The 12,822-nt window shown below is 32.6% G+C and overlaps 1 protein-coding gene across 1 annotated transcript; it reads left to right on the forward strand.

Annotated features, from left to right (window-relative positions):
• The first annotated feature begins 2,462 nt into the window (after positions 1-2,462).
• On the forward strand, positions 2,463-12,388 carry LOC123878610 (protein rogdi). Its single transcript, XM_045925913.1, is given in 8 exon segments — positions 2,463-2,609; positions 2,703-2,774; positions 3,045-3,176; positions 3,950-4,107; positions 4,959-4,985; positions 4,987-5,080; positions 5,815-6,024; positions 7,737-12,388. Coding segments are annotated over 8 exon segments (798 nt in total). The 5' UTR covers positions 2,463-2,573; the 3' UTR covers positions 7,806-12,388.
• The last annotated feature ends 434 nt before the right edge of the window (positions 12,389-12,822 follow it).

The following is a 12,822-nucleotide window of genomic DNA, read 5'->3' on the forward strand; positions in this document are numbered from 1 at the left end:
TTTGTGATATTTTCAAGTTATTGAATTTATACAAGTATGGACTCCGTCTGCGCCGGCGCCCGCCGACATACGCGCGGCGCCCCTTCAGAGCACTTCCCAGTTCCACCACCAAAAAACACCAACTAACACAAAAACCAGCCACTCTTAACAAAAAAAACACTCCAAACAAGCACAGCACGCGCGCCAGCAAACGCCATCGCAGACGAAGGCCACCATAGAGTTGTTGTTTTTCATTCGTCACTTCGAGAGAGGCAAAGATGTAACTAATATAGTAAAATATCTATGGATATAACTATACAGCCTCTGTATAAATTCTTGTATTGTTTTTGAATAATGACAAAAGCCTACTCAATTATCTTTCTTTTTATGAACCGTTAAGCAAAATATAATTACCTAACGTAAAATTATACAAATAATGAATTAATTAAAGGAGAAAAAATAAAAAGGTTTCTAAAATTTAAAAAGTTTATTTAAACATTAAATATTAAAGAAACTTTGTTTCAACTAGGTATATTAAGGAAAAAATCTGTAGGTTTGGTTTGATTTATGCCATATAAACTATCATACTATCAAATCGATAAAACAACATACCAAATAGTGATACCTCCATGGTTCAGCATGTGATCCATAGATTTTTGATTTTTGAATATTTCAAATTTCAAATATCAAGCGCCATTTTAACTTTTGTGTTAAATATCATGTCAAAAGACAAAAGTACGATTTTAGTGCATAGTCCGTACTTTTGACATGACAGTTGACCCACAGAGTGGCACGTGAGAAGTCATTTTGTACGGACTATATGTTTTTCATAACCTACATATACGCAAAGAGTATCTATAGTGATTACATACTCTTTGTATCTAATCACTACGTCCCGTCCTATACGTCAAGATACCATCGTTATATTTAGTTCAAATCTAGTTCAAATATTTGAGTCTGCAATTGATTTTCTATTTGAATAGCTTGCAAAATTTTAGGAGAAACTCAGAGGTCTCTTGAAACATTAAATTTCAAAAGTCGTGTAGGTACCTATTTAACTTTTATTATTAAAAGTTTTAAAATGGTATATCCCCATGTACTCCAAAGACTTTATAACAAATTCGAAGTAAAACTCCGTGAAGCAGGATATATAGCTGGGTAAATAATTAATTAATAGAAAAAATGTTTTATAAAAAGTAACTAGTTAGTAATTATTTTCAATAACCTCATTTTTTGCAATTTAATGCAAATTTTGCGTTTTTTAGGAAATCTGGACGACACATGAAATATCCTTATACACTTTCAGCAAAAATCGCCCAATTTCCTTACTTTTTCTATATGAAAAATAATAACATTTGGATGTATTACCCATTGGGATGTCTTATAACATTTTATGCATTTTCAAAAATACATGCTATGTCAAACTCAGAAGCAAATGTTAAAAGTTGGGCTGAAACTCAGCGGAAAATTGCTGAAAAAGAACATCACCATTAAATTATTATTATTATCAGCGATATGTGCATTAAAATAAATTGGTCAAGATATTCCTATTGCGTTATTTGACATGCCTAACTACCTAGTTACTTATTTTTATTGTTTTACTAGTAAATGATAATTTGTACTACGTAATCTTAAAACTAAAGCTACGAGGGTTCCAAACGCGCCCAAGGAGCCCACAACAAACTCAACCGAATACTTCAAACTAAAATAATATTCTTACCATAGAATCATAACTTCGAATTCACAAATAATATTATATTCACATAAATTATATCACGTATAAAAACCCCTTTTTCATTATTGCCTTCTAAGTTGCAGCTTTTAAACCTGTTTTCTCTTGGGAGTCTGTCTGTAAAACGATTTTGTATCAAAATCTGTATAAAATTATGTATCAGTCATGTCCTGTAGCTATTGAACCATAATTATTATTAGTATGAGGATTAGGTCAAATATAAATAATAAATTATTATATAACTAGGTAGGTAGATACTTATCTACATTTTTCTACAAGTGTAAATTAAAAATTTATAACACCCCCGACAAGTGAAGGTTACAGTAACTAGAAAAAAGCTGATAACTTTCAAACGGCTGAACCGATTTTCTTGCATGATAGCTAAGAACACTCTCGATCAAGCCACCTTTCAAACAAAAAAAACTAAATTAAAATCGGTTCATTCGTTTAGGCGCTACGATGCCACAGACAGATACACAGATACACACGTCAAACTTATAACACCCTTCTTTTTGGGTCGGGGGTTAAAAATGAAGAAAGTTTTCGTCCTCATTTATTTTTATGAGCAGCCCTCAAATAAGGTTTTTTTATAACTTTCTGTAATTTACAGCTTTTGTGAACTAATCAATGTAAAATTAGAAATTAGATTTATACAAAATGTATAAATTCTGTACCTTTTACTGTTCGTCTATGGTTTTGATTTTCAAACTGTCAAAATATATATGTTTAATTTTTGGCTTATTCATCTGTGTTCGACTCAGAAAATTTGGGTTTGCAGGTGTTAGTCGTTTTTCCTCTCTAAAAATTACTTTAATTAGGTATTAATAGTTAGTAGAGACCTTAAATCTTAAAAACCAGTGCAATGAACGACAACGAAAAAGAAGAGGCTGCAAATTTGGTGCGAATCTATAGTTTTTTAATATATTTTATGGGTGTTGTGTCACACCATATAAAATTGTCTTACTCATACAATACAATTAACTTATTTTAGAAAGAGGAGTTTGAATGGGTTCTTCGTGAGGAAGTTCACGCTATATTACATCAGCTCCATTCAGTATTAGTGGTAAGTTACAATTTTTCAATAAAATGTGATGACCTACCTCTATATCAGTTCAATATTTAAAAATATGCACCTATCCTGGCGAAAGAACTTCATTATACTGAGTTTAAATAAAAAGTTAGTTATAATTTAAATTATAATGGAATTTAGCGAGCATAAAGTATGTAGATATAATTTTTTTAAATGAAATTTTTAATTTAAATAATTTTTTTATAGTAATAATTTTAGATTTTAAGTGTTGGTGAAATAGTTGTAAATGTTTCTTTTCCTTAGGAATGTGCACATAGATTTCCTGTTCCGCTGTATGGAAATGAGGGGCAAAAACAGGACAAATTCATATTAACATCTCAACCTGAACAACTGAAATGTATTGTTACTCTCACAGGTGATAGTATCACACATGCAGTAAGTATTATTTAATGAAAAATCCTGTGATTAATACAAAACTCTTTTCTTCTTTCATTCTGGGCTACAATCACAAATTCCTTTAATTTTAACTTTTTTATCTTAATAATATCTTTTTATCTTAGGGATTTGTTCAAGTGGATTTGTTTCTATAAAACCTGTAGGGACCCTTGGTTTTGTATCAGGGTACAAGCTTTAGTTTGGCATTTCAGAATCAGTTTATGATCTTTGAAATGGTAAGAGACAGCTAGTATTGCATAATATGCCCTACCATCCTGACTATTGAGTCAAATATGTTGAAGGCCATAAGAGCCATGAAAGCCACAGCAAACAATATAATCAGTTCCATTGTATTAAATTTAAAACCTGTACAACAACAGAAAGTTCCCTGTGCAGTGTAATAAATTCTCTTGTATTGTGTTCACTTAACCTCCCTTATTAATTTATAATGGACATGTTTCAAACCAAGTTTTGTCTTTTATCTGTACCTATCAGCCACCTATTCTGGATGTCTGAAGTTCGATCCTGGGCACACCTCTAATTTTTCAGAGATATGTGCATCTTATATAATTAAATATAACTTTCTTTAACAGCGAAGGAAAACGTTGAGAAGAAACCTGCATGCATGAGTGTTTTGGGGTGGCTGAAATCTGCCAATTTACACTTTGCTTGCATGGTGGACCATGGCCTAAATCCTTTTCATTCTGAGAGGAGACCTGTGTGTGCTGGCAATGGATTCTGATAATGAAATTTATAATGCTTTTACGTTTTAGGATATCAGTTTCAAGGTTTTAAGACAGATGCACACTATATGCCGGACTTCTATTAACCAAGATGGTCCTTGGAAACTACAACAGATCCAGGATGCAGCCAATCACCTGCAGCAGGCTATTGGTTACATCGACAATGTTGATAAACACTATGTATTCAGGTGAAAACAGAAAAGTTTTATGTTTAATTGTACTTTATTACTGACTAGCTGATGCCCGCGACTTTGTTCCTGTGGATATAGCTTTTTAAAAATCCTGTGGGAAATTATTGATTTTCTGGGATAAAAAGTAGCCTGTTTTAATCCAGGGTAATCTATCTCCATTCCTAATTTCAGCCAAATCCGTTCAGTAATTTTTGCGTGAAAGAGTGCATTTATAAACAAAATTAGTATATTATGTATGCACATCTGTCCAGGGGTTCCAAATCAGTGTGTCCTGTAGACCCAGGTCTCCACCAACCTTTCCACTCCCACCTATTTCTCGATATATATATGTTCAATTGTACATGACTCTAAATCAATGAAGTTGGCCTCCACAATTTATCTATTAATAGATTCTCATATTGAGGGTTACTTACCTACTCAATTTAATTTGATACTAGATGATGCCCTCGACTTCGTTTGCGTGGATTTTCCATGATAAAAAGTAGCCTATGTCAGTCTCTCCAGGTCTTTATCTTAGTCCGTGCAAAGGAAAGTGAGGACTGATGTCAATTTACATTTGGAATGACTGAAAAATCATTTATTTATTTAATTAAACTTTTACAAGTACTTTTGTATCGTCAAATGCATCTACCACTGGTTCTGAATGCCTTTCCGACCGTGAAGAACTAGCAAGAAACTCGGCGGTTGCTCTTTTTAAAGATTTGATGTACAATATTATGCCATGTATAAAAGTAATTGCAGTCAAAGTAAAATCTACGATCTTTTATCATTTACATAATCATATTGATTGTATATATAAGATTCATAATACAAAGATGTTTCTGTATTAAAGTATACAAAAATTACAGATCATCAGAGGAAGTACTGCACATAATCCAATGTTTAAATTGGCTCTCTTCAGAGAGCACGCACTGCTGTGGTACTGCCCAAGAAAAAAACAATTGATGAGCTTATGAAAAGTAGAAATATGGTAAGATTTATTTTGCTAACCATTTTCCCCTAATAATCCATTCCTTTATGTTGATACTAGCTAATGCCCCAAACTTTGTTCGCGCGGACTACAGAGCCCCTATTTTACCCCTTTAGGGGTTGGACTTTCAAAAATCCTTTCTTAGCGAATGTCTACGTCATAATAGCTCTATCTGCATGCCAAATTACAGCCTGATCAGGCCAGTAGTTTGAGCTATGTGTTGATAAATCAGTCAGTGAGTTTTTAGATTAGATGATTACCGCCACTTCGTCTGGTAGGGGGTTTCTCTTTATTTCTAGGATAAAAAATCTATGTCATTCTCCTAGTCTTAATCTACATCCATACGAAAAATCACGTAAATCCGTTGATCAGCCGCAGCGTGATTATAAAAGCAAGCAGCGTGATTGCAAAAGGTTAACGGCATGCCACCATGCCGGAGCTATTTTCTGAACATAAAAACAGGCTATGTCACTCCGCAGGTCTTTAACTATAACCATGCAAAAAATTACGTCAAACCGTTGATCCATTGCGACGCAATTAAAATGACGAACCACCGAACAAATACACTCTTACCTCATTAGCATAACGCCTAGATTCTTTTTATTCTTTTGTTTTGTGATCATCACACTTCAAAAGATAGATACATATAAATAGTAAATTAATATAGGTACATATATAGTTATGCATCATGATAGTTGCGACTATCTCTTTTTTTATCTGCATTTTTCTTTCAGAAGGCTCTCTCACCGAACCTACCAGAAGACTTAGCGATATCATTTTATATACAATCCCATAAGCTGATCTTTGTCGCATACCAGCTAAGTTCAGTTCATGGTACTATGAGAATTGACTCCTGCCAAGCGGACTGTGCTGTGCCATGGCTTAGTGACGTTCTATTCATGCTAACAGCAGCCTTGCATATGTGTCAACAGTTAAAAGATAAGGTAAGTGTATCTAGTATAACTAGTTTGATACCTTCTACTAAAGTCGATAGTGTACCTACCGTTTCACCGAAATGCTTCGTGAACTAAGGCGTTTACATAAAAATCAGGGAATTCAACATTGCTGTCTCTCTTTCGCAATTCGTACCTCACAAGCCGTCATTACACCGATAGTATAGACTGGTATGCCCCCCCGATTGTTTAAGAATAACGTATTCATTGTAATCGCAATCGACAGGAAATGCCCCTTGATTGGCAAAAGTGTGTCTGTCTGCTAGCTTTTCACGGTCCATCTTATTAACCGATTTTGGTGAAAGGCACAGAGATGCTTATTGCTTGTATCCCGGGGAAGAACTTGAGCTACTTTTTATCCTGCAAAATTAAAGTTCCTAGGGGATTTTTAAAAATCCGAACCTTAGATGAAATCGCGAGCATCATAATCTATGTATTTAGCAAATAAAGGTGAAATATGTGTGAAAAATTAAGCGTGTATTTTATTTGTTCAAATTCAAATAAGAATTTTGGTGAAGTCCTTGTATTGAATACTCTATTGTCTCGTGTTTATGACCTTCGCGGTAATTTTATTTGATAATAATTTAATTGCTTAGCCTGCCTTATCGGTTAGGTTGATAGATAACCACTCTCATAAATACACAAAAACAGAAAACTAATTCAGTACCATAAAAATTCAGTAACCAAATATCACTTTTGCATAATGTATACAGTTCGATAACGTAATCGGTACTTTTACATGTATCGAATACAATAATATGCAGTTCGATATTTTTAATAGGATATTAATTTTACCTTTGTCCTAGCATAGATTCGTTTTCTGATCAGGATTCACTTGGTATAACTAAATCATGTTACATGGAACCGCTGTGGATCTTTTTTTCTTCGGAGAAAGAAAGAACTCTGCAAATTGCCTGCCAAGTGCCAAGGCATAATAGAGAAACTTAGAATTTAGAGACCTTACTTTGAGAATATCTTTAGGTCATGTTGTGATAAACCACCCATTTGTTGTGACCTATATAGAAAGTTATAATTGGCGATATTATGCGCGATAGACCTTTGTTATCAATAGTGGAACTATATTGATAAACAGTTCGGGGTCTCTAAGTTTTGTTTGATCTATTGTGTACTTAATTAAATTGTTCTCTCTTAGTTATGAGAAAATGTTTTAAATGGGAGATTTATTAATTTCGCAGTCTATGTGTGGTTGTGGATTTCGGTGGGTTTCGCATATATTTCCACAAATTCGTCCGCGTGGATTGTGATTTATTAAAAATCCGAGAGAACTCTTTGATATTCCGCGACAAAAATAGCCTCTTCCGTTCTTGGGAAGCTATCTCTGCATCGAATTTCGTTCAAATCGGTTAAAAGAATGAGCCGTGAAAAGCTAGACAGACAGACAGACACACACACTTTCGCATTTTTAATAATAGTATGAATGTCTTTATGCAACTTAGCGATTATGACACAAAAATACGCTGAGAAAAAACTCTGTAAATGTATCGAATTTGGTATCTTTAAGGTTTTATTGTTTAGATTTCGAAAATATACCCTTATTATGACAATAATATTATATGCATACCGTGATAATATTTTTCAAAAGTTTTTAGTAAATAGTTGGGTTTTAGTTTTTGAACTTATCTTGTGCCCTTGAAAAGGTCAACTTGAAAGTAGAAATCTTAAAATAGTTTTTTCTTTTACAGCTGTGCGTGTTCTCTCAATATAAGGATTTCACAGTTGGATCCAGATCTGCCTCTATGGTGTTAAACTAATCATCCAATTTCCTAGCCTAGCTTAAATACACTTTGTCAACATAGTTACGAGTAATTAGTTACATAATTACGTGTTAATTACAGTCCATTCTCGTTACGTCCGCATTAAACAATGGTGGAGTGTAAATTGTAATACAAAGTGTTTCAGAATAGTTTCATGCGCGATGTAATTTTAGATTTTTATATACTTAATCTATTTTCTTTAGCTGGATTAAAAAGTAAAGAAATAGCAATAAAATGTTCAGAGAAAGCAGTACGAGAAACTCGTAAGCGACGCGATTTACCCAGTGCTTTAGTCGGTCTAACGTTTCACATAACAAGTGAAAATTTAGACAGAGGCATACGATACTATTAAGTTCTCTGTGCTGTATCGCGGCTTACCTGTGGACAGAGCTCACTAGTACATACTTATCGCTATCCCACTTCGACAACTGAGCGAGTGTGAGACCGATAGTGCGATAGCGATAAGTAGGTATTTTCTTCAAGTAGCTATTAAGAGCGCTCGATCCATCTTTAATACATTCGTGTTCGCAGTAATAGGGTGTCGCTTACGCATTTCTGCGTGAAACCACTTGTTTACGTTTTGTCAGCAAATAAAAAATAATATAGAAATATAGATGTATTCAAATATTTGTTTAAAAAACATTAACATAGGTAACGTTGATTTTAATTTTCCAATTATTTTATGATTGTTTACATAGTTCGAATAAAGTAATGAACAAAATACTCTAATTTTAGTCTTTCTTTACCTATCGTTAGTCGTTAGTTGAATATATTTTGTAGATTTTCCACATAAGGAAGCGGGTATTGGTTAGTAGTAATTTATGTAACTGGAAACAATAACATAGAAATCTCTGCTTATTATTCGTGCCATTGAATGACGCAAAACGCAATGGACGCAAACGGCATTGGACTGTATATCTTACATAATATTTTACTATTATATTTCAAAAAAAATCTGTTTTAACGAAGGGCAGTGTTTCTATTTATATTTCAGTAGGTAGTACAAAAATTTTATAACTATTTATCCCTCTCGTAATCATTATTTCACATCGTATTTTACTATTAGATAAAAGTTATGATTGTTTAAATATATATTATGGCTAATTCTGTAGTAGTTACATAATCTCTAAACTAAATGTGTCTAAATAAATTGCTATCCCTTTCTTAATGCTCCCTAAGGAAAAGGATATTTTAGCGTTTAAATTATTGTGAGTGTTTTCCATTATAATATAACTAAATAGCTAACTCACGTGATTTATGGAAGTAAACTCGACTAGTTTCGGACCCCGGACGGGTTCGAAAGGGTTCGTGAGTCTAGTCATTAAGTTAGTTATATTTACAAAGAATAGGACTAGTTTAGACTTGTTAATTTAGTTTAGAGAGTGTGTACAACAGAATTGGTCACATTATATTATGTATTAAGCTGAATTCTCCTATTGAATTGTGAATTGAAAGGGTTTGGTTCAAAGGGAAGGTTAGGGATACCAGCAAACAGTACGCTACTACGGCGGAAATGGGTTAGCACGGAAGTTGTAATTATCACATTGAACCCTAAAAACCCTAAAAACATACGATATATTAGAGGAGAATTCATCTTAATGTTCGAGTGGTAGTTAATTTATTTGCTTACATGATTTTCCCTATCTTTAGTAAAGATACAAAATAAATAAAAACTATGTTGATAAGTGTAAAAAAAAAACAAACGTGTTTGTTTGTAAAAAGTTATCGTGTCCATTGTTGATATTCTTGTTGACTTTGTTGTAATATTTGTACCATAATGTATATTATAGGACCTTATCGTATAGGTGATAAATGGTGTGGGGTGGTAGCCTAAATAAATTACGTATTATCATATAAGAAATAAAAATAAAACTTATTTAAGCTACCACTACATTTAGGTATACTTGTGTAAAACTCCGATGTATTTTCGATACGTAATGATAATGAATTAGATTTTGAATACAATGTCAGCCTTGATTGTATTTGGAACTGTTATGTTCTGTGCATGTGTAACTAAAATGCATTTTGAAAAGTAAACCATTATTTGTTTATAGTTTATATATGCATTAATTTTATGCTAGTTAGACAATTATTTTTGCTGTATCAATGTTGCTCATTTTCTTATACACAATGTCTAAACTTAACTAAATTGACAGGTCTAAATCTAGTACTATCTCTTTCATAACGCTTCCTGTGGAAAAGGATAGCACTAGATTAAGAAAACTTAAGACACTGTTAAAACGAGACAGTGTTACACCACTGGCATAAATCTGTCTTGTTTTAACTGAAACTTAAGTGTAAGCAAAGTTAAGGTGCACTCTATAGATTTCAACCTTAGACCTGTCAACTTAGTTTAGGAATTTGTGTACCACTGAATAAGCACCATTGAACTTTTGAACTTTGAATAGGTATGCATTTTATTAAATATCAAAGATCTGAATATATTGTATATTGAGCTACGTTTATACTTAGTTGGCAACTCATTTCACGTATACTATACGTACATATAACGTACCGCGAATCTGACTATATTATATTACCAAATACATAATATTATGTGCTTTAAGACTTATATGAATAATCTTATTCAGTCTTCTTTGGTGCTTGTTGTCACAAAATATTGTTATGTACTTCAGATAAGTATGTATCCAAACTGTATGCAAACTGTATATTCGTACGTATATTTACAATATATTATAAAATGTAAATACACCATTTTAGTGCTAATTTCGTATTAAAGTTTGATATATTTTATGCTGCAGCTCAGACGCAGCTATTGTTTCGTGTCGAAAGTATTTTTTTTTCATTGTTGCTTCAATATAAAAAGTTATAATCTCTGACAATGTATGTTGATATGTCAGAATTGACAAATTAAAAATTGTAGTCCAGTAAACACATTTTGATACTTGTATTTTTATCAAGTCCTTCTTCTGGAGTGAGCGTAGATTAATATATTCAAAATCTTAAATATATAAATATTTGCTATATTCTTCAAAACGGTTGAAACAAATGGTTGAAATTGATTAAGTATATTAAAATCGACAGCTAAGTAGCAGCAGTTTTCTTGGGGAAATTATATTTTTATGCAAGAGAATGAAAATTGAAATCATTTAATAAACAGATTTTTTTATTTGACTTAACCCCTTTCGCCCTTGTCATTTTATAAATATTTTATTTATGTTAGATATCCTTCCAATCATGTTCTGTAATTTTTAAACTTTAATATTTTTGTTATCTGTAACAAACCTTTGTTCCTCGCTGTAATAAAAATAATTAATATCACAAATCTCAAGGGAATGATAATGCATTTTTTATAATAATAATGTGGCGCATAAAAATGTGATAATATTTTGTAAGTGATATTAAATTATTAATTAATTGATCTAATTGGATATTGTTTATTCTATTGTATTTAATCTGTTGACTAAAATGACACGTCTTTTAGTGCTATCCTTGTCACTATTTTCGCTGCAAAAAAGGATAGCATTACATTATTTATCAGAGTTGTCAATTTAGTTCAGAGATTTTGTACAGTCCGACAAGGATCTTTTGGTACTTGAATGACATTAAAAGGAGGGCGTAGTTGTAAAACAAAAGCTGCCAGCAAATAAAATCTCAAGTTTAGGGAATATGTTGAAAATGTCAATGTTGAAAATCGAGTAAGTTTTGTCTAATTTTAACTGAAAGAGAAATCGGGAAAGCCCTCTAATTCCACATTGTTAAAGAATCATAAAAACCATTGATAGGCCATGGACTTGCAGCCTATCATGTTTAGGTGCTCACATACTATATTTACCTATTGCTAAATATAGCTATCATGATATATCGTGAGGGTATATTGTATATGGAATGGCTGGAATATTTAAAAAAAAATACTGAATTTTCAGTTTTTTTACTTAGCAACACCACGTACAAGGGACAGTGTGGCACTTAACAAAAAGTGCGGGTCTTCTCCGTTTGGTCGGAACGGCATAGCGGGGGTACGGGCCTCGAGGCATGGCCTCCTTACCCGGGTGATGGCATGGCGGTGTGAGTTCCGATTTTGGCCACGCGCCAAAAAAGCCTTGTCGCACTGTACAACCGGTATCAAGATCATTGTATAATCCATGCATACTAATTTGTTACAATAACGTGTAATCCCACGTTAGAACTTACTGCATTTGTTTTTTTTTGTTATTAATTAATCTTAGATCCACAATAGTTTAATCGGATAATTTTAACGAAGGAATTGGATAATTTTAATGATATAATAACGTACTTGATATTGTATATTATGCACCCAGCGATGTAAATGTAAAATCCATGTCTTTGTATGCACCTAATAATATTTTGAATTATTCGAGCACCTTCTAAATTAAATCTCTAGTAATAAACATGGCTTATGAATTTTATTGTGTGCATAATCGTTTTTATCTCAAATTTTATTTATTTACTATAATTTGTATTAATATTATTTACTTGACACGTTTGACAATAAAATAATTATGTAGTATTACTAAATTAAGTAGTGTAAAAATATAATATTACTGCATAACAGTTCTTGTGGTCGTGTTGTATTTCAATAAATTGAAATGCTGTTACCCTTTAGTCTTTCATTTTATATAATCTATATTGAATAATAGCATGGTAGGTTAGGTACCCAATTTAAGTGTATGAGCCTAGTTATTTCTAGGTAGGTAGGTAAGTGCTAAATATCCCGCCGTGCCGAAACGCTAGTAGTTAGTAACCATGGAAGTTGGAACTAGGAATCAGTATAGCTTACTCATATTTTGTTCTGTGTTAGTAACGAATGAGCGAGGAGGAGCAAATCGAGACTGTTTACATTTTGATGATTTGAATTGCATAAACCCAATTTTTTTTCATTACAAAACATTGATTAGGTATAAGCACAAGAATGTGACTTGGAGTGTGAAAAATTTGCATCTTATTAAAAAAAACGATCGCTGGTATAACTTAAAAACCGACGGTAATAAATAAAAGTACACTGAGCCACAAAGCGTCATCATTATTTTTT

The sequence above is a fragment of the Maniola jurtina genome, chromosome 3, assembly GCF_905333055.1.
Source record: "Maniola jurtina chromosome 3, ilManJurt1.1, whole genome shotgun sequence".
Classification (NCBI taxonomy): Eukaryota; Metazoa; Arthropoda; class Insecta; order Lepidoptera; family Nymphalidae; genus Maniola; species Maniola jurtina.